Below are 23064 nucleotides of genomic sequence, written 5' to 3' on the forward strand. Positions count from 1 at the left end.
AAGACTAAAAAGATCTCTAAGCTGCCCAAGCTTCAGTGTTGCTTAGAGCACTTTAAAACCATTCACTTTGGAGAAGGCAATGGCAACCCACTCCAGTACTCTTGCCTGGAGAATCCCATGGACGCAGGAGCCTGGTGGGCTGCAGTCCGTGGGGTTGCTAAGAGTCGGACATGACTGAGAGACTTCATTTTCACTTTTCACTTTCATGCATTGGAGAAGGAAATGGCAAACCACTCCAGTGTTCTTGCCTGGAGAATCCCAGGGATGGCGGAGCCTGGTGGGCTGCCATCTATGGAGTCGCACAGAGTCGGACACAACTGAAGCGACTTAGCAGTGGCAGCATAGTATTGAATAATACATAAACTTCAAATTAGCACCTCTTACTGCTTGTATTTAAATAAACACTGTATTCTAATGGCAGAGAATTCTTGTGACACAATTGGCCCTGAACTTATAAGCATCTGGGCTGAACTACAAACATTCATTTCTTAAGTTCCTAAAGGTTTTGCATTGTTGAACTACATTGGTTGGATGGGAGGTTACAGAGACACAGTTCATATTTGAGGCCCCAGGGGTACTAATACTCCTGCATCTAGACAATAGATAAACAATGATGGCATAATAACGGTCAAGGTAAAGAGAACTTGAATAGTTCAATTCCATTATTCTGTGTGACCACTTGGATTTGTTATTTGGGTTTAAAATTTAAAACAGTGAAACAGTTTGAATGCAAGGTGAAATATTTTTGTTTGATAGTTTTACATTTTCTAATGCCAAAACAACTTTTAGTTTTGTGGACAGACTTCAGATATGAGCTAGGCCTGATTTCATAAAGACTTACCAGGATTTGGGACAAACACTAAAACCTGTGACTTGGAACAGGTTGGAATCCCTGAGCAGACAGCTGACAAGTTTTAATTCATACATGAAATATCTCAGTTACCTTGTATAATACCTTTATTTTAGTTGAAATTATTCTTGTTTAAATGCAATTAAATTCTAATTGTAAGCGGATAAGGTAGGAGGTTCCTGGGGAAAGAAAACCAGGCATGGCTTTCTTGACATAAGTGAAGCTATTTTGGGCCTAAATCATTGTGTGACTAAGTCTAACTGCAATGCTTGCCCTTGAACACGTCTCAGTAGTTAATGATCTTAACGGGATAAAAGAGTGAAGAAACAAGCTTCTGTTATAAGGCAAGAGAAGTAACAACAGTAAAAATGATATTGTTAGTTGTAAAGGTTCCCAGTTCTATTCAATGGTAAAGATTAGCTTGAAGTGCTGAATCACCACATCAACTGCAACATAAGGGGTGACGATTTTGATCTTTTCTGACCCTTTGGATTTCAATTCATTAAAGCTTGGACTCTGTAGACTGCCTGAACCCTTGGAGAAGCCCCTTCCTTCTTTCTCCTGATCTTTGGCTTGGTTGTGTCTTTTGGCCTGACACCCACCAAGAAGTGAATCTAGGTTTTGAGTAACATTATGTTATCATTTATTACTGTGAAAGGCCAACATGTTGGTGTAATTTTTTCCCTTAAAATTAATGTAGTTAAACAGGATGAATTCATTACACTTGTGGGTATGTAATCTTTGTTTTGTTCTTTCTTTATTTTACTGACATGTTTTATACATACAGAATTCAATCAATTAAAAATATACTGTCAATTTTTCTGGCCATTAAAAAAAAAAAATAAAACCATTCACTTGAATGTTTCTTGTATTAAGTTACTTTGACTTCAAGTATCAAAAACCATGTCAGGCTACCTTACATATAAAAGGAGAATATATTGGGACTTCTATGGTGGTCCAGTGATTAAGACCGAGTTTCCAATGAAAGGGGATGCAGGTTCAGTCCCTGGTCAGGGAATTACGATCCCACATGCCACGCAGCATGGCCAAATACATATATATATATTTTTTTTTTTTTTTTTTGAGGAGAATATGTTAGAAGGACAAAGGGGCAAAAATGTAGTTAGGGGTCTGGAAGGAGCAGGAATCAATAACTGGAAGGCTGTCTCTGAGCTCAGCTGCTCTCTATCCAGCCTCTCTGCTGTCCTCTCCTGGTGGGTCGCCTCTCCCCTGGGATGTGCAAGAGAGATGCTGGTTGGCAGCCCCGGTCTCCTCAGTTACCTGCTGCCTGTTCAGGGGTCACAGCAGCAAGAGTTCTCCGCCACACTGTGTGGACTATAGGCAGCTGATTCTTTGTGTTGGGAGTGGTTCTGGGCATGTTTTTCTGCATCCCTGGCCTCTACGCCCTTGATGCTGGCAAGACCCACCCTCTCCCCCCACCCCAGCTGTGACATTAGAATGTCTCCAGATATTGTCATTGTTCCCAGGGGGGCAAAAAACCTAAGTGAGTGAGAACCTCCAAACCAGACCATCTAGTTTCTCATAACTTAGTATCAGATTTCCAGAGGAGAGAATCTAGTTGGCTCAGCTTGGGTCTGGGTCCAATTCCATACAATTAACTATAGCCAGGGCTTCAGGTCACATGGCAGAATCTGGCTGCCAGAAGGAGGGGGCACATCCTGCTCCCAGAGAAGAGGGATGGACAGATATTCTAGGAGGGCCCTTCCACTTCCTTAACCCCAGCGAGCTGTCCTGGTCTGACTCTCTGTACTGTATTTGTAGGAGGTTTAGGGGGAATTTTTCTCAGAAATATGTTTATGATATCTCTATACCTTTCATATTAACCCCAAATCTTCTACTAGAAGGCCTTTGAAATAAAAATACCTTAATTGTTTTCAATTTTCTCCTGAGGCAGGCGCTGTGTGAGGCCTCAGTAAGCTTAGATTGGTCCTGTCTACACAGAGGTATATTTAATTCCAGGCTGATGTAATAGTTATAATAGTAATAGTATAGTCCTACTTTGGATTAGTATTGCTTTGTTTTCAAAGCCATTTAACCTTTGATATCTAATTATTTTAATTTAATGTTTTAAAATCACTTCTCTTCTTTGTACGACTAGGGGTTATCTGTATGTCAGACCGGAACAATGGACTGGGTCTTCTCACCAGGCATTCACGAGCAGATGCCTGTGTTTTACTGGAATACTCACGGTTTGTCACAGTTTGACCACTGACCCTCAGATGCCCATGGTCCTGGGAAAAAATTCTGAGGTCAGTCTTGACTGCTACCAAAAGGAAAAAATAAACAAAAAAAACTGTTAGGAAGAACATCTTGTTTTTTTTTAGGTAACAGAAAAAGAAATTATTGGGTTATCTAGCAAATAAACATCCACTATGTAGTGATAGCTATGTAGAGTAACTCTGTTAAGATTAAAAGTGAGCTGCTGCTGCTGCTAAGTCGCTTCAGTCGTGTCCGACTCTGTGTGACCCCATAGACGGCAGACCACCAGGCTCCTCCGACCCTGGGATTCTCCAGGCAAGAACACTGGAGTGGGTTGCCATTTCCTTCTCCAATGCATGAAAGTGAAAAGTGAAAGTGAAGTCGCTCAGTCGTGTCCGACCCTCAGCGACCCCATGGACTGCAGCCTACTAGGCTCCTCTGTCCATGGGATTTTCCAGGCAAGAGTACTGGAATGGGGTGCCATTGCCTTCTCCGTCTCTACTCCTGAGTAGATATCAAAAAGAAATCTTCTGGTGTATGTGTCAAAATGTTCCTTGGATTCTAATATGTGGCAACAAAGAGCTGAAAGTAAGCTCCCAGCAGCAATCAGAAGGATTAAACTACAATGTAGCCAAGCCAGGGAGGCTGAAGACAGAATGAACATCCCATGACTGTATTGTAAAATTGTAGAACACATGCATCTTATACATTGTTCCAAATATACTTGGGTTTAAATACTTGAGTTGCAATTGCATTCATTGGAGAGCAGGTACATGTCAGAGATGTCACCCAGTCCAGTCTCCCGCTTCTCACCACATAAGAAGCCAAGACAAGAGAGACAACGTTTTGGGGCGAGGAACAGCGACTTTATTCAGAAAGCCAGCTGACAGAGAAAATTGTAGGCTAGCATCCCAAAGAATCATCTTCTTGTTGTTTTTCAGTCGCTAAGTTGTGTCTGACTCTTTGCGACCCCATGAACCGAAGCACGCCAGGCCTCCCTGTCCATCACCAACTCCCGGAGTCCACCCAAGCCTATGTCCATTGTGTCGGTGATGCCATCCAACCATCTCATCCTCTGTCGTCCCCACTCCTCCTGCCCTCAAGATCTTTCCCAGCATTAGGGTCTTTTCAAATGAGTCAGCTCTCTGTATCAGGTGGCCAAAGTATTGGAGTTTCAGCTTCAGCATAAGTCCCTCCAATAAACACCCAGGATTGATCTCCTTCAGGATGGACTGGTTGGATCTTCTTGCAGTCCAAGGGACTCTCATGAGTCTTCTCCACCACCACAGTTCAAAAACATCAATTCTTCGGCGGTCAAGTTTACAGTCCAACTCTCACATCCATACACTACTGGAAAAACCATAGCCTTGAGTGCTGCTGCTGCTAAGTCGCTTCAGTCGTGTCCGACTCTGTGTGACCCCATAGACGGCAGCCCACCAGGCTTCCACATCCCTGGGATTCTCCAGGCAAGAACACTGGAGTGGGTTGCCGTTTCCTTGACTAGACGAAACTTTGTTGGCAAAGTAATGTCTCTGCTTTTTAATATGCTGTCTAGGTTGGTCGTAACTTTCCTTCCAAGGAGCAAGCTTCTTTTAATTTCATGGCTGCAGTCACAGGGCTCCTTTTATACTAAAAAGGGCAGGGGAGTTGCTGTGACTGGTTGTTGCTAACATCTTAGTGGCAGAATCTTTTGTTCTTGCAGCTGTCCATGTAAGGTCTTGGTCACGATGTTGCTATAAACCTCCAACAAGACAAATGTTATTGTCTGTTCTGCAACTTCTTATCTATGAAAGCAAAGTGTTACACTTTTAAATGTTAGGACCTTGAGAATGAGCTATCCTATAAATTTCTGGCTACAGGCAACATCCTCTTAGCATCACGGACTCAATGGACATGAATTTTGAGCAAATCCTGGGAGACAGTGGAGGACAGAGGAGCCTGGCATGCTGCAGTCCATGGAGTTGCAGAGTCAGACACGACTTAGCAAATGAGCAACAACAGGCAATGTTCTTTTACAAAGATGCAGAGCCAACATGACTAAGTTCAGGCAACAAAGCACAGAGCTGGAGCTAAAGGAATAGATCCAATATGGAGTCAGGTTTGTTCTCTGTTACAGGGGAGCAGAGTGGGGGACAGAATAATAAAATAGAAGGAGGAACCTGAGATGAGATTTCACAGATTGAACACATGCCTTTAATTTGACTCCTTCCTCAAAGTTTGCTAAAAGGGCATTAAAGGAATAAAAAAGGATATAAACCCATAAGTTCAAAGAGAATACAAAAATAGATCAGCCGTTGAAAGAAGCTGATGGAATTTTGAAGAATGGAAAGCAGATGGGCAAACCTGACTGACTTAACAGACCAGAGGAAGCTGAAACGTCAGAGACTGCACAGAGGTAAGGCATTAAGAAGCAAATTCGTTCAGGCTAGAAGACTCCAGAAAAGACAAGAAGTTAGGGGAACCTCAAAGGCCAGGTTGTGAGCAGGGGTGAAAACAGAGCTGGCTGGAGGTCTCCCCGCTCTGTTGCACAAAGGCAGGCAGTTGAGTCAGAAAGGCCCTGATTCTGACATATCAGGCATACAAACATGCCACAATCAAACAAAAGGGATTCTGGGCAGGGTGCCCAGAGTGGCGGAGGTGAGGGGTGTATGGGAAATCCCTGTATCTTCCACCCAATTTTTTAAAATTAATTATTTATTTATTTGGCTGTTCTGGGTCTTAGCTGTGGCATGTGGGATCTAGTCCCCTGACCAGGAATCAAACCTGAGCCCCCTGCACTGGGAGTGTGGAGTCTTAGCCACCGGACAATCAGGGAAGTCCTCTTCCACCCAGTTTTGCTGTGAACCTGAAACTGCTCTAAAACATAAAGTATACTAAAAACAATAGTAATAATAGTAAATAAAAAGTTTTTTAAAGTGCTTTGGGATAGAGTATCATTTTACAAAAATAAAATGTAGCATTTTCACTTTAGAACATAGAAAGAATCTGAATGGCATTTGTCAGCTGAGAAAACTGTGATTCAGGGAGGACTATCTCTTGGCTAATGCTCTGGGGGGATAGTAGATGCTTCCTGGGCCCCTCCCCCTCTCCACACACACTGCTGGTTCTAAGTGACCACCAGTCACACGTCCTGGCAGCGATGGGGCCTACAGTGGTCTCACTGGTTCCTCTGGTTTTTATGGCCACAGGGGTTTACTGGCTATGCGTGCACATCGAAAAACAACTGGATCTTTCCTCTTCTGTGGAAATAAAAGCAGCTTCCAAACAAGGACAGGGGTCTGTGCTGATGTGTCTATCTGTGGATCTGAGCTGAAGTCATTTCATTCTTGCCATCTTTCACACTCGGATGAGCTTGTCATCATGTTTATCTCATTTCTGTTCAGTCATAAAGCTTTCAGGTGTCTGATGCTCATGGCCCCACCTTCTTCAAACATTATAGAGTCTCTGCCTTCTAGAACAGATGGGAAAAGACTCGGGAGGGCCCACGAAAGCTCCCCATTTTATGGATGAAGAAACCCACGCCTAAGAAAGTCTAGGTAGCTTGCACCTCTAACCACCATCTGTCAGTTAGTTAAGTTAAATTTCGCTGGCAGTGGAATCCCATTAACATTGTGTGTGTGTGTGTGTTAAATTTTTTCCCATGAAACAAAAATAATATTATTTTCTTAGCTTATGGATATTGATGTGTATCTCCAAGTTTATTGTTTTTCAGATTTCAGGAGTAACATGGTGGAAGTTTGTAGAGCTGCAAATAATAAGTGAAGTGTGTTGGGATATTAAAAGTAGGGAATGATGAAGGTTAAGGCAAACTAGAGAGGCAGTGCTTGGCCTACAGGGGATGTGTGTGTTTTAAGCTTTTCTTTTTTTGAAGTATGGTTAACTGTCTCTCTGTGTCTCCCTGTTTATATTTCTATTTCTTTCTCTATCTCTCTGTCTCTCTCTTTCTCGCTCTGTCTCTGTCCTCCTAGCACTATCAGGTGGTGGGTTTCTCAGGGCTCTTTCTCTTTGGGGTCTTCGTTCACTTCAAGATGCAGAGTACCAGGGCCTGGGATGTGGAAAGAGGCCACGGACACAGCGAGGGACCCCCTTCCTGTTGCTCACCCAGCTGTATCCTGGAAAACTGCTCTGAAGATGAGCATGTTGGTCAGATAGCTTTATGTGCATATTGAGGTCACAGGCACCAGTCCCCAGGTAGGAGGCATGTGGGGACCCTGTGTTGCATAAGGACTGTCCCTCTTTTCCTATGACACGTGGACCTGGCTTTGACCAACTCTGCAGCTCAGCTGGTAGGCAGGAGAACTCCTCAGGTGTGGACCTTAGAGCCAGAGTTTCTATGGTGTCAGAACACTTACACTGCAGTTCACCCTTAAAAAGCCAGTGGTATATATTTTTATTAATTTTTGATTTAAAGATAACACGCATAGTTTAAAAAATAGTCATATAAGACTTGAGTATACAGTGGAAAGTAGCATCTGTTCTTTCTGCTCCAGACCTCCACGCCCCTCTCTTAACTTTCTTATGCATCTTTCCAGAAACATTCTCTGTATATACAGGCATAAACTCATGTTATATGTTCATGGTAGCTTATTTAAGGCCTGAGAATTAGAGGATTTTTTTTTTTTTAATAACGCATAGGCCTTGCCTATAGAGAACCTCTTCAGGTTCTCTCTACCTGGCAGAGGAGGCAAACAGGTAAGAGATTTAAATGTATTAAGAGCAGCAACAAAGACATACAAATGCCTCCAGGGTGTGTAAAGAATTCTCTCCACTCAACAATAAAAAGAAGACTCAGTTTTTAAAAAATGAGCAAAGGACTTGAATAGACATTCTTCCAAAGAAGATATACATGGGGCTAACAAGCCCATGAAAAGATGCTCAGCATCACTAGTCATGAGGGCAATGCAAATCAAAATCATGAGATACCAGAACACACCCATGAGGATGGTTGCCGCATTGAAAAGTGAAACAAAGGCGGTGGAGACACAGGAGCCCTCATACGTTGCTGGCAGAAATGTTAGATGGTGCACCCACTGTGGAAAACAGCTTGGCAGTTCCTCAAAATGTAAACAGAATTACCCAGCAATTCTGCTCCTGGGTTTGATCCCTGGTCAGGGAACTAGGTCTCATCTGCTGCAACTAAAGATCCCATGTGCTGCAACTAAGACCTGGCACAGCCAAATAAATAAATATATATAAATAAATAAGATGCTTAATTTCACATAATGTGAATTTCACCTCTGTGAAAAACAAAACAAAAATGCCTATGAAATTGTAGGTAAGTTAAACAACACGTAGAGAAGTCAGGCCAGCGGAGGAGGAGGGGTGATTAAGTGCCAGGTAGGGTCTGGAGAGCCGTCTGGGCACAGATTTCCTCTGGGGAGATAGATGCTTTGTCTGAGCAATGGAGCCGAGCGCAGCTGTGTGCAGGGACCCATGGTTCCGTTTCCTTCCAGTTTACAAGAAGGCTAGTGCTGCTCACCAGGCAGACAGGCCTTCACTGCAGGGCCAGCCATGCTGCTGGAGTTGTTTAGAGCTTGCTGGTCTGGAGGCAGGAGGTGGGGCTGTGCTCCAAGGACCCCACGTCCCCTGCCCCATCAGGGAGGTTGCACAGCATCAGGGGAGGCAGTGTGATTCCTGGGCAGGACAAAGCCGCCCTTGTATGGGTGAAGTAGAGTGTACAAAGTACATTCTCCTCTGGGGGTGAACTGCCACCCTATAAGGCAAGAGGTTTCTATCCATTGAACAGAGCACCTCATTTTGTGTCTGAGGGTCCCTGGGCAGTCCTGTCCTTCAGGTCTGGGCTGAGCACTGTGCAGGGTGGGGATGGGGGAGGCGAGGGGCTGCTCCCTGGATGACCCTGACGATGGAATCAAGCAGAACTTGATGGCAGGTGTGGCCCAGGAGTTAACGCAGGTGTGCTCCATGAAGGTTCAGACCACTTACAAAAGGTAAGGCATCGGCACCCCCCCATTTCCCCTTGTGTTAGGCTTTCCTACCCATTGAGGGCCCTTTCTGAGGCCAAGCAGTGCCATGTGCTCAGTCGTGTCTGACTCTTTGTGACCCCATGGACTGCAGCCTGCCAGGCTCCTCTGTCCATGGGTTTCTCCAGGCAAGAATACTGGACTGGGTTGCCATTTACTGCTCCAGGGGATCTTCCCGACCCAGGAATTGAACCCACATCTCCTGTGTCTCCTGCATTGCATGCAGATTCTTTTCCCGCTGAACCATTGGAGAAGCTCCCATGCCAAGCTAATCTTTCCTTTAATTAATAGCAGACCCCTGCTTCTCTTCCCCATGAATCCTCTTCCACCTGCCTGTTCTTTCAAGGTGTCTGACAAAGATTCAAGCCACTGCTTTGTGCTTCTGCTTTGGCCGGGCACTGGCCAGTACTCACCATAAGCGGATTCATTTAGCCCTCATAATCACTACATAACAGAGGAATTACTAGGTCTGCTGTACCAATAAGGAAATAGACCCAGGGAGGTTGGTATTTGGCCAAGATAAACACCTGGTTAGTGGCAGGATAGGATTCATCAGTTCAGTTCAGTACAGCCACTCAGTTGTGTCTGACTCTTTGCAACCCCATGGACTGCAGCATGCCAGGCCTCCCTGTCCATCACCAACTCCAGGAACTTACTCAAACTCATGTCCATCGAGTTGTTGATGTCATCCAACCACCTCATTCTCTGTCATCCCCTTCTCCTCCCGCCTTCAATCTTTCCCAACATCGGGTCTTTTCCAATGAGTCAGTTCTTCACATCAGGTGGCCAAAGTATTGGAGTTTCAGCTCCAATGAATATTCGGGATGGACTTTAGGATGGACTGGTTGGATCTCCTTGCTGTCCAGGAGACTCTAAAGAGTCTTCTCCAACACCACAGTTCAAAAGCATCAATTCTTCGCTGCTCAGCTTTATTTATAGTCCAAGAAAAACTATATATAAACTATACCAGAAAAACCATAGCTTTGACTAGATGGACCTTTGTTGGTAAAGTAACATCTGATTTTTAATATGCTGTCTAGGTTGGTCATAGCTTTTCTTCCAAGGAGTAAGTGTCTTTTAATTTCATGGCTGCAGTCACCATCCGCAGTGATTTTGGAGGCCCCCAAAATAAAGTCTCTCACTGTTTCCATTGTTTCCCCATGTATTTGCCATGAAGTGATGGGACTGGATGCCATGATCTCAGTATTTTGAATGTTGAGTTTCAAGCCAACTTTTTCACTCTTCTCTTTAACTTTCATCAGGAGGCTCTTTAGTTCCTCTTTGCTTTCTGCCATAAGGGTGATGTCATCTGGGTATCTGAGGTTATTGATATTTCTCCTAGCAATCTTGATTCCAGCTTGTGCTTCATCCAGCCTGGCATTTCGAATGATGTACTCTACATATAAGTTAAATAAGCAGGATGATGATATATAGCCTTGACATACTCCTTTCCTGATTTGGAACCAGTCTGTTGTTCCATGTCCAGTTCTAACTGTTGCTTCTTGACCTGCATACAGATTTCTCAGGAGGGAAATCAGGTGGTCTGGCATTCCTATCTCTTGAATAATTTTCCACAGTTTGTTGTGATCTATACAATCAAAGGCTTCATACTTTAAATTTATTTATTTTTTAGATTTTAATATATGTTTATTTTTGTAAAATCAACACCCTAGTAACACGGCCATGACTAAGCTGGTGCTGCTGGAGGCACCACCTAACCTCTGGGCTGCAGACCAACTACAAAGGCCCCTGGGCCACTGGCCCAACCACCCCAAGGCCAAGAGGCAGCAATTTGAATGTCACATGTTGGCAAAGTCTAATCTTTTTTCCTGCACCATGTGGCATGTGGGATCTAAGTTCCCCAATCACAGATTGAAACCCATGCCCCCTGCATTGAAAGCACAAAGAGTCTTAACCCCTGGACCAGCAGGAAAGTCTGGAAAAGTCTCATTTTGACCACACTTTCTGGTAGAACTTGATGTCCTTGGAGGGGACCCTAAAGTTTTGCAGGCAGGCCCCAGGGATGCATGATGCTGTTGATGTGGGTGATACTATTGACATGCAAGGGTTCAGGAAGAGGAGGAAGGAGGCCATGGAGTCACTCCAGAACATCAGGGTGAGGCCCATGAGTATGACCCCGCTCCTGAGAAGGTCAGGAAACTCAGGAGCCCCACGAAGAAGAGGGCAAATGAGATGAGCAAGAGGGCGGAGCCCACGGCCCACTTGTGCTGTGAGTTTGGGGGGGGGGGGTCCCTGCACACCTGGGACACTATGAGGAGCTCCAGGCTCCTCATAGTGATGATGACCACCACTGCCAAGGTGGCCACGCTGCAGGCCACCAGCATGCCTGTGGCCAGCCTGGGCACATGGGCCTGACTTGAGTCTCAGAGGAAATGCAGCCCAGTCTGGTTGGAGCCAGTCCAGAAGTACCACAGTCTGAAGAGGTCATCAGCCAGGAGCCATTGCCGTCATAGATGGAGACGAAGTGGAGGACCATGGCCCGGGAGTCACAAAGGATGATGAAGGCTCGGTGAAGGGTTCTAAGAAGGACCAGTGGGGCCTCCTTTGGCCAGCAACCTGTGTCTGGACACAGGGAGCTTGACCAGAGGGCTCTTCATTCCCTCCTGCCTTGCTGCCTCCACACCCCCTCGCTCAGATCTGCTGGGTCTAAATTTAATGTTAATAAACTGCCCGCTACTATAAACCAGTTATTGAAGAAATGACATATAACATCATTAAGTGACATGTAATGTCATATAATGAGAAATGACCCTCCTAAATGACATAATATCTCAACAGAGTAAAAATGAGATTTTTGCAGTAGCAACAGTGTGTTTGCAGAGAGATGGGAGGTATTTGGGTGTGTATTTTCTATGGGGAGGAGGTTTCAGAAAAAAAAAAAAGAACAGACCAGCAGGTACTCAGCGAGTCGGAATAGCCGTGGCACCGGAGAAGGGAGTCTTAGCATCAAAGAAGGGCCAGCATTAGTCCCAGGAAGATGGGCATTTAATCTTTATTTTTATCATGGGTTGTCTTTACTTCTGATCAGTGCGTTCTTTTCTTTAATAACTAAAGCAGATGTACAATGTATGTTTGATAGGCCATACGCAGGCTATTTTAGTTAGCATAAAATTTGAGTTAATTCAGGGATAAGCCAGAATGACTTCCCCATACCCCAGCAGATGAACATTTCTTTTATCAATCTGTTCTTGAGTTTTCTAAATATATAAACTATTTAATTCCTTAACATAGGACACATACTTTCCCACAAAAGAATGAAACTTATTACCTGCTAGGAGTTTCACATCTCTGCTCTCATAATACTCCAAGTTCCTGATTCTATCTTTATTTTTATTTACTTATTTTTTAAATTAATTTTTACTGGGGTATAGTTGCTTTGGGGGCTTCCCTGATGCCTCAGCAGGCAAGAATCTGCCTGCCAATGCAGGAGACACAGGTTTTTTTGTTTGTTTGTTTGTTTTGAATTCAAAACATTTATTTACCATTCACTACTCTGCAAATACAATTCTCCCAATTCAGTTGGGACAAAAGGTACTTTTGTTACAGTTCAAGTCAGGAACAAGGAAAGAGAAAAAATGTATTTGGAGTGAGAATGTTTTAATAACCCTATATTCATTCCAGAGAACAATAAATAAAGAAATTACGAGCAGTATATGTAACAGTAATATTTTCCTTAGATACAGAAAGCACCTACTTTAAGACAAATTAATGGGAAATCAGCATTGGGAAAAGCTACACAACAGAAGAAAATGACACATAAATGAGGAATGGTTTGAGCTTGACCGCAGTTACTGAGACCCACTCCAGGTCTTCTATCCCAGGTGAGGGGGCGGCTGGAGATCCAAGGGAAGCCCTGAGAGCCCATTCAGCTCCGGGCAGCTGCAGTCTGCGGCTGTTCAGACTGGAGTTGTTTACCAAGATATTCCCAGTTGTGCACCGTGAGCTTCTGTACAGCCAGGAGGGCGTTGTAGCGCACCTGCTGGTCCTCGTGGTTCATCACCCGCTGCTTCCCACCCAGCTGTTCCATGACCCGCTTGCCTCGTAGGTAATGGCGCACATACTCCCCAACGTCATGGGCGGCAACAGCTAAGACTTGGGGATCGTCAGACACCTCCAGAAGTTCGGTCAAAATTTTCAAGAGCTCATCATTCTTTTCATTTAACCTCGCAGCATTCTCTCTCCAAAATTTCTCAGATTTGTGCACAGGACTCCACTCCAACCTTCCAGACTTTAGTTCTGAACTGTATTCATCAAATGAGCTGAGATCCTGGACACTTTCACCGAGTTTCTCCAAGAGGAACTTTATATCCTCACTGATGTCTTCGTCGTCGTACTTCTCCTGCTCCAAGTTCTCCAGCTGTTTCAGGACTTTGCACTGAATCATCGCCAGGGCATACTCTTGGCGAGTTTCTCGTTCAACTGACTTTTCTAAGAAGTTACGGAATGCTGCGAGGATGATCCTCGTCACCTTCTCTTTGACCGACTCCTGCAGGATGTCGGACAGGACAGGGATGATGTTGTAGCGCCTCAGGTGTTTACACATCTGTGGGCTGAAAGCCAGGAGCCACACGGAAAAGATCATCTGATACTGGAGCTGAAAGCCACACTTGTTACTCAGAACGCCCATGATGCAGTTCACCCCGTCTGCCTCCACCCAGGCGAAGCGGTACTCATTGACTCGGAGCATCAGCTGCAGACACCCCGCCACGCACTGCACATACTGGGAACTATCGCTTGAAGAGACTGTTTCTGTTTCAGCAGCGATACCGCTACCACACAGTTTCTGTGAACTCAGTTGAGTCTTTATCCAATTGAAATAGTAATTCAAGTCGCTGCCTTTCATCAGTTCTTTTCCCCAAGCTGGTAACTTGGCAATAATTCTTGCTGCCATATGAACAGTAAAGAGATCCTGGCGATTCAGCATCGGCAGGAAGTAGGACCAGGCAGTGTTCTTGCTACGTTTAGCATAGTCAAAGAAAATGCTAACACGCTGGTGATTTTCCTGCAGTGTATCATCCACCAGGGTGAGTATGTACTGAACTGGTCTGCTCTTTGGAAATAGGAGTCATCCGATTTATAAATGTCTTAGCACACTGACTGCCTTCAGTCTGAAGCATCTCCTGCTTCTCCTCAGGACTTCTTTTCATCTCAAATCTTTGAATGAACTCGCAGTCTTCAGAAGAAATCATCTGCCCCTGCAGGTAGGACTGCCAGTTCACTTTGTTCGCACGGACTTCCGCAGCCTTGGCCGCAATGATGTTGGTGGGAACAGCAGCATCCACAGCGCCCCGAATATCCATGTTGGTCATCTAAACTTATGATCTTGACTGTTCTTCTACCGATCCAAAAGAGGCAGGAGGACGCGGCGGTCCGGGCGCCGAGTCACAGCCGAGTCGGGGGTCCTCCCGGTCCGGAGGCCTGGGCGGCTGCGGCGGCGGCGGCGGGTCCGCACAGAGGAGACGTTGAGGGCGGAGTAGGCTGGAGGGAGGAGACACAGGTTTGATCTCTGGGTTGGGCAGATTCCCTGGAGAAGGGAATGGCAAACCACTCCAGTATTCTTGTTCTGGGAAATCCCATGGACAGAGGAGCCTGGCAGCTCCTCTGCCAGGCTGGCAGCCTGGCAGCCCATGGGGTCACAGAGAGTCAGGCACAGCTTAGTGAGCAAACAACAACATAGGTGCTTTATAATATTGTGTTCGTTTCTACTGCACAGCAAAGTGAATCAGCTATGTGTACATTTATCACCTCCTTTGGGGATTTCTTTCCCATCTAGGTCACCACAGAGCACTGAGCAGAGTTTCCTGTGCTGTTCAGTAGGTTCTCAGCAGTTATGTATTTTATACATAGTGTCAGTAGCATATGTGTGTTGATCCCAGTCTTCCAATTCTTCACCCCATCTGTATTTTTAAATAGTGATGTGTTTGTAGCATCTACACCTGACAAGTCTTGTAGGGTAGCAGTATCCCGGATGACCTGCAGGAAAAAACAGTCCACTTCCTGTCCGGCCCCAGAGGAATTGAGAGCACAGTGAGGTAATGTTTAGTTTCTCAATCGTGTCCAACGCTTTGCAGCCCCATGGACTGTACCCCACCAGGCTCCTCTGTCCATGGAGTCCATTCTCCAGGCAAGAATACTGGAGTGGGTTGTCATGCCCTTCTCCAGGGGATCTTCCCAATCCAGGGACTGAATTTATGTCTCCTGCATTTGCAGGCAAAATCTTTACCAGTGAGCCACCAAGAAGCCCTGAAGTAAAGTTACCAGTTGGCTAAATGCTGTCACAAACCAACGGACACCACACCCAGCAGAGCCCTCCACACCCTGCCCCTGGGATTCCCAGATGCTGTGACAAAACAGACCCAGGACAGGGAAAGGGAATTCTGCTCTTTATAAAAGTATCTGACAGAAATGAAAGGCTTTTGCTTTTTCAGGAAGGTATTTAAAATGTGTACAAAAGGCCTACTTACATTTAACTGTAAATGACAAAGCAACCAGAGGGTTTTGCAATGACAGGTTGTCTTGACACATTTGCTGTTTAGTCATGCCCATTTCATAGGGCCTGGCAGCCCCCAGCAGCCCTCGGTAGCAGGGATTCCATGCGAAGTTCTGGGTTAAATGAACAAGTGATGAGAAGTGTGTGCAGATGGACAAAGGCAGGCAGGAAACATGAATAAAGGGCAAACACTGTATTTGTGCAATGAGAGTACGATGACATTGAAGCCCCTGAAATTGCCTTTTGGTGTGACTAAAATGCTATTAGATAAATTTAAGGTGAAAGTATTCACCTGCAATCATACCTACTCAGTGAAGCCTTGTGTAGCAGTTATGTAGTATACAGTTTGTCTATAAAGAAGTAGCATGGAAGGATGTCCAAGATATAGTTATGAGAAAAAAGAAAGTGAACTCCCAAAAGAAAGTATTAAATCATGATCGGATTTTTGTAAAACTCCCCCCACCGCACAAATGTATACCCTCCCTGGTGGCTCAGTTGGTAAAGAATCTGCCTGTAATGCAGGAGACCTGGGTTCAATCCCTGAGTCAGGAAGATCCCCTGGAGAAGGAAATGGCAACCCACTCCAGTATTCTTGTCCTAGGAAAGAAGTCTCATGGGCAGAGGAACCTCGTGGGCTACAGGCCATGGTGTCACAAGAGTTGGAGATGACTTAGCGACTAAACCACATACATATATATATATATATATTTGGTTACACATATACAGAGAAAAATCTGGAAAACTGTCCACTAAACCATTTGCTCTGGTTGGTTCCAGGAAGGCTATCAGGGAACTTTCATTTTCCGTGTTTGTAGTTCTGTATCATTTGCATTACTTCCGTGCATACACTTTATTTTCATAAACATTTAAAATCTTAAGCCTTTTCTTCTATGTTTCCCTGCACTTGATCATATCTTAATTTTGCAGTTAGGAATAAAAAATGCAAATCACCCATTTTATTTTATTTTTAGTGTCTTTTTGAAATATAGTTTTTATTTTCTATTAGAGCATAGCTGATTTACAACATTGCGCTAGTTTTAGGGTTTACAGTAAGGGATTCAGTTACACATATACATCCACTCTTTTTAGATTCTTTTCCCATATAGGTTATTACTACAGAATATTGAGTAGAGTTCCCTGTGATACATAGTAGGTCCTTGTTGAATAAATCACCCATTTTAGCTACACCTTTTTTGTTTTTTGGTAACTGCATTAAAAAATAGTCTAATTCTTGGCTCTGGGGCTCACGCTGAGGTCAGCACAGATTCAATTCTGAACCAGCACTGTATTTAGCTTTTCACACGTCACTGGGCTCTCGGGTGGGAAGAGTAGCTGTTCTTCCTCCTGCAGTGAAAATATGGAATCACCATATATTTTCATCTGTGTAAGTACTAATTTCCTCCCATAGCTGTCTTCTCTCTCTCTCTCCTTTCTCCTTCCTGTTTATCTGGGCAGAAGCTGGCTGTGCTTGTCTAGCATGGACTCAGGAAGGATGGAGACCACCTCAGAGGGGATAAAGTAGAGAAACTGGACCTCATCACTGGTCTTATCAACATTTATCTGTGAGCTCTCTCTCCCTCTCTCTTTTTCTAAAACATTGTTTTTAATTGAAGGATAATAGCTTTATTATCCAACGATATTGTGTTGTTTTCTGCCATACAGCAACAAGAATCAGCCACAGGTACACGTATGTCCCCTCCCTCCCACTTCCCACCCCGTCCCATCCCTCTAGGTTGTCACAGAGCTCTGGTTGGAGTTCCCTGAGTCATCCAGCAAATTCCCACTGGCTGTTTCACATGTGGTAGTGCGTATGTTTCCACGCTACTCTCTCCATTTGTCCCCCTCTCTCTCCCCTCTCCTCCGCCCAGATCCATGAGTCTGTTCTCTGTGTCTGCATCTCCATTCCCGCCCTGCAAATAAGTTCATCCGTACCATCTTTATAGATTCCATATATACGCAATTTTCCTCTTCACTGTGAGTCTTTGCTGGTCCAGGAATCCTGCAATTCTGAGCCTGGGGGTTTGTTTCTCATCTCACACGTGGGTCAACCCAAAGGAGCCCTTGCCTCCAGGAACCTCCTCTTCCCTCCTGGAGGCAGTGATGTCTTCTTTCTAGGGGAGCACCTTCTCAAATCTTGGCACTAAACACACTCTAAATCACAGCCTCAGCATAACCTCTTACTTCACTCAGAGGTATTTTTCGAGTCTTCCTGTAGAACTGAGTATTTCACTTACAACGTAGCCTTGGACCTATTTACTCTCCAGTCAGCCAGGGGGACCATCTGTCTTGAGATTTGCTCTGGTGAAAATACCTAGAGAACTGAGTCTTGTTACTGATTTGAAAACCACTTGTAAAGAAGAACTGATTAACTGATTCCAGGTGTTTTGTGGGTTGATCTTTTTTTTTTTTCCTTTTTCTGTCCCTCCCTGTCCCTGCCCCTCACACTTCCTCATGGGCTAATCCTTTTAAAGGTTGTTACTTGCCCACAGATCCAGGAGATGGTGAAGGACAGGGAAGCCTGGCGTGCTGCAGTCCATAGGGTCACAAAGAGTCAGACAGGACTGAGCAACTGCAGCTTGCCTACAGAGAGCACCACCCCATCTTCGGATTAAAGAAGAGGGAAGATTATTGTTTATCCCTGAGCTGTGGGGACCCCTGTCCCATCTTTGGACTCTAGCGAGTGGGTGAACCAGCCCAGGCTGTTGCAGTGGGTTGCAAAGCTGGGACGTCTGAGAAGTGCCGTCACAAGCTGCTGCTTCTCTGCCCCTGCCCCCACGATACCTTGACTTTTGGAAAAAATATGGCGAAGATCAATTAACCCCAGTGATGCGAGTGGTGGAAGAGTGCCAGGTACTCGCCCTCAGGCTCTGCAGCTTCCCCTCCTGTGAGCTCCTTTGATTTGGAGAAATGACACTGAGGTGAAAACCAAAAGGCAAAGCAGGGGAAGTGTGGTCAGGCTGCTTAACTGTCTTGTTGTTAGCAACCCACTTTCGGTCCAGATTGACGCCTGGATAGTAAAAGTGTTTGCTTATTATGTTCTATGTGCTGGAAAAAAAAAAAAAAAGAGTAAGACCTGTGTGTGTGTGTGTGTGTGTGTGTGTGTGTGTGTAGGAAATACACCGCACCAGGAAGTCAAGCTCCTTGCTGAGGCCAGTGAGAAGAGGTCAGATAATTTCTCAGGCTTTTCTTTCCCTGGATTATATTCAGGAAGCTAGAGGGGAAACTGAAGTTCCTGCCTTGGCACATTCTCACTGATATTTATTTATTAAAACTTTTTATTTATTTCTCTTGGCTGCACCAGGTCTTAGTTGCGGCATACAGGATCTAGTTCCCTGACCAGGGGTCGAACCTGGGCCCCTTGCCTTGGGATGCGGTGTCTCAGCCACTGGACCAGCAGGGAAGTCCTTGTCACTGATATTTAAAAGACAGAAAACCTCTCGATTATTGGAAAGAAGCAGTGATGCACTCTGATGCCTTCAAGAGCTCGCGTCTGGCTGACTGGACATGCAGGGAGCGTCAAGCCCAAGACTTCAGAGGGCAGGGGGCCAGGTGGGTTTTCAGATGCTTGGCTGAAGAGCAGACAAGTTATTGAACTTTGCTCAGCCTTGATTGGACTGGATGGACTCTTAGACTAAAAAATCTAAGAAATTTTGATAACACTGTTCTCTGTTGCAATTGGGGAAACCGATACTACATGACAAGCAGTGGCGATGCTTTTAATGACAGGTTACAAAGCAAATAAGGATGTCAGAGAGCCAGCCCTTCCCTAAGTGCCTTCAATGTGCCTTCTGGCAGGTGGGCGTTGTGGCCTTTCTACAGATGAGAACACTGAGTCACTTGGTCTGAATTCTCCTGGACAGGGAGTTGCAGGGTTGTGTTTTAAACAGAGTTCTCTGCTGCCAAAGTCCGCTTCCTTCCTTTTATCTTACGCACTTGCCCTGACGCAGCAGCAGTGAGCTTGGGGGCACCTGAAGACAGCATCGCCAGGGCAGCAATGCCCAGAGGAGCCATGTGACTCTTCATGTGATGGGTCTCTGGCCCTGGCTTGTGAGATGGGAAACAAAGGCACCACTGTTCAGCAGAAACCCACCGGGAGAGGCAAGTATTCTCTGTGAACTGGGGTCTCATTTAGGGTCGCCAGACCTGGCAAAATCTGGGACACCCAGTTAAATCTAAACTTCAGATAAGCCACAAATGCTTTTCAGCAGAATTACATCCTGTGAAATATTTGGGATGTACTTATAATAAAAAAGCATTCGTGGTTTATCTGAAATTCAAATGTAACTGCATCTTCTCTGACAACCCTGACCTCATTGTATCACATACTTGCTGTTGACTCTGCTCAGGAAACCCTTGCCCACTGTCTCCAAAAATCAACGTGATTTCCGCCCTTCCAGGCCCAGCCCCAATGCCATGTCTTCCGAGAAGCCGTCTCCTCGCACGGCCCCACCACACAGAGCCCTGATGTAATCACAGAACAAGCCCTGCTCCTGTTACAGATGTCAGCTTCCTGAGGGCACAGGCTGGTCCCCTGTTCGCCGCCCCTCACTGACCCTTCACTCATTCCACAAAGACTTACGTGGGACCCACCTGTGCCACCTGGAGGAAGAAATGGCAACCTACTCCAGCATTCTTGCTTGGAGAATCCCATGGACAGAGGAGCCTAGCACGCTACAGTCCATGGAGTTGCAAAGAGTCGGACACGACTGAAGCAACTTAGCACGCATGCATGCACCTATGCCAAGTGCAAAGCAGGCATGGACCCTGATCTTGTGGGTTTTCATTTTGCAGAAAAGCCGGGTGTTCTCAGGCCAGTTACGAGCAGTTGTGTGAAGGGATGGAACAGAATGTGGCAGAGGGCTGCTCTGAGGCTGTTGGGGGCTGGGATGAACAGGAGGAACCCACAGGACAAGTCGAGAGAAATTTCCAGAAGACACTGAAGTGTAAGAAAGTCTGGTCAGTTTGGGGAACTGAAGGCAGGGAAGTGGGACCCAGAGAGAGGTTTTCTATGTGGTGGGTGGGAGGCAGGGGCCCGCAGGCAGTGTGGGACCGTGCATGCTCCACCCTACGTGGAGATGATGAGTCTGCAAGTGGGGGAAACCATCAGATGTGTTACTAGCTTTGGGGGCTGCTCACGAGTTATGTGAAGGGAAGCATAAAAGTGGAGGAAGCAGGAGCAGTCAGAGGCCATTATGGTAATTCAGGCCAGACAGACGTGGGGGAGGCAGTGTGGACAGGGGCTCTCACAGTAGTTCCAGGCCCACCTGCTATCCCACCTGGTCTGGAACTTTCCACCCTCCCCAAACCCCTTCCCCCGAGGTAGAGGCTATCTGCCTTACCCCTGAAGCTGGGCAAGACTTCCCCAGCCGACCCTGACTGATGGCAGGTGGGGAAAGGCAGTGTGGACTCTCCCTCCTTTGGACGCTCACCTCTGGGACCCCAGCCCCCATCCCATGAAGACACACCAGCCCATAGGGAGAGGCCTCGGGGGAGGCCCCTGCCAAAACCTGAGCCGCCAACCAGCAGCATCAATGCCAGACGATCCCTGACCCACAGCATCCGTTAGATTCTGGCTAAACTGCGGCCCCCGGGACTTGAATGGGATTGATACACCTACCTTCCTCAAAGGGGACATGACTCCCTTCACAGGCTGAGGAACAGGCTTAGGGCCCAGAACACTGACACTGGGGGTCTGCCTGTCCCCAGCTGTCCTAACTCACCCTGGGTTGGCTTTACCCAGGCTGCTTACTTGGGGCAGAAATACATTTGTGTGTATGCCACTGTTATTTTGGGTCTTAACTATGGGAGCAGAATTGATATCCTAACTAATGGAGGCAACAAGGGAGGTGTAAATAGAGTGGATGGAAGCTCTGAGAAGGAACAGTGACGTGTGTGAACATTTTATTGATCTGCCTTCCCCATGGGCACGTGTATAATGTCAGGAAGGGGGAGGGTTTTGAGAGTACATGGGATCCACACTCACAGAGCAAATGGTTTCTTCTTTGCTTTTGGAGGACATGTTTTTATTGACCTGCAGACTTTTTTTTTTTTAATTTATATTTTAATTGGAGGATAATTGCTTTACAGTGCTGTGTTGGTTTCTGCCACACATTAACATGAATCAGCTGTAGGAATACATATGTCCCCTCTCTCCTGAACCTCCCTCCTACCTCCCTCCCTATCCCACCCCCTAGGTTATCAGAGTACTGGATTTGAGCTCCCTGTGCTATACGGCTGGAGAAGGCAATGGCACCCCACTCCAGTACTCTTGCCTGGAAAATACCATGGACGGGGGAGCCTGGTAGGCTGCAGTCCATGGGGTGGCTAAGGGTCGGACACGACTGAGCGACTTCACTTTCATTTTTCACTTTCATGCATTGGAGAAGGAAATGGCAACCCACTCCAGTGTTCTTGCCTGGAGAATCCCAGGGACGGGGGAGCCTGGTGGGCTGTCATCTCTGGTGTCGCACAGAGTCGGACATGACTGAAGCGACTTAGCAGCAGTAGCAGCAGCGCTATATGGCAAATTCTTACTGGCTATCTATTTTACACATGCTAATGTATATGTCTTAATGCTACTCTTTCCATTTGCCCTACCCTCTTCTTCACCTGCTGTGTCCACAAGTCTGTTATGTCAGCTTGCAGATTTTTCTCACTGAGTGATTTTTGTTTCAGTCTAATGTTAAATGATTAAACTGAGCTAGCTAAACTCTTATCAGCTGGGAGAACAGGCAGCATGTGAGAGACCCAGAGCTGTGGATTCAGGGACAAGGTAACCAGCAAGCTGGACTTTGTTTTATGTGTTTCATGTTCATCTGAATTTTGGTTGATGATGGATTTTTCAATGAAATGGGGAAAAATAAAGCCCATGCATGCTACAAGCTGGGACAGGAGAATGCTCTAGAATTCTGAGAGCTGCCTGAAGTTATCAGAGACTAATCCAAACAGACATACTCCACTGCATTCAGGCTGTATCTGTTCAGGCAGGCTTTTAGTTAGTCTCTTAACTGCTGCTACTGCTGCTAAGTCGTGTCCGACTCTGTGCGACCCCATAGATGGCAGCCCACCAGGCTGTCCCGTCCCTGGGATTCTCCAGGCAAGAACACTGGAGTGGGTTGCCATTTCCTTCTCCAATGCATGAAAGTAAAAAGTCAAAGTGAAGTCGCTCAGTCGTGCCCAACTCTTAGCAACCCCATGGACTGCAGCCCACCAGGCTGCTCCGTCCATGGGATTTTCCAGGCAGGAGTACTGGAGTGGGGTGCCATTGCCTTCTCCAAGTCTCTTAACTAGTGAGCCTTAAAAAATCCTGGGAGAATAAAGGCAATATTGCCCTGGCCCGCCACCTGCTGGTAGCTCTAGGAAGGGCAAGCTGGATAAACTGCCACGGGCACAGTGCTCACATTTTCTGGGTGTTGAGTTTTGCACTTTCTTTTCCGTTGCAATCCCTTAAAATTTTTTTTTTTTGTAAATACTATCTTGTATATATACATACATATATATAT

At 45.8% G+C, this 23064-nt stretch overlaps 1 protein-coding gene and 2 pseudogenes across 15 annotated transcripts in view; all 3 read right to left on the reverse strand.

Moving 5' to 3' along the window:
* Positions 1 to 3914: 3914 nt before the first annotated feature.
* Positions 3915 to 23064, reverse strand: part of LOC147360820 (ankyrin repeat domain-containing protein 16-like) — a 36071-nt gene continuing 16921 nt past the window's right edge. For 5 of the 14 annotated variants that reach the window (XR_015139431.1, XR_015139423.1, XM_086333634.1 and 2 more), the window contains one exon: positions 12653 to 14550. Coding sequence is in view for 1 of the 14 variants with exons in the window: in XM_086333634.1 (XP_086189760.1) it covers positions 14408 to 14550 (143 nt within the window). In the remaining 13 variants the exon portion in view is untranslated. Of the gene's footprint in view, positions 4855 to 12652; positions 15046 to 16516; positions 16907 to 23064 lie in introns of those variants that run through there. The other 9 variants (XR_015139428.1, XR_015139424.1, XM_086333639.1 and 6 more) reach the window with 3 other exon arrangements.
* LOC147360821 (voltage-dependent calcium channel gamma-like subunit pseudogene) lies at positions 10866 to 11784 on the reverse strand (annotated as a pseudogene).
* LOC147360822 (V-type proton ATPase subunit H pseudogene) lies at positions 12653 to 14381 on the reverse strand (annotated as a pseudogene). The gene has a single exon (XR_015139417.1). The product of XR_015139417.1 is annotated as a V-type proton ATPase subunit H pseudogene (transcript).

The sequence above is a fragment of the Bos grunniens genome, chromosome 13, assembly GCF_055505025.1.
Source record: "Bos grunniens cultivar Pamir isolate PY7600 chromosome 13, Bosgru_T2T1.0, whole genome shotgun sequence".
NCBI lineage: Eukaryota > Metazoa > Chordata > Mammalia > Artiodactyla > Bovidae > Bos > Bos grunniens.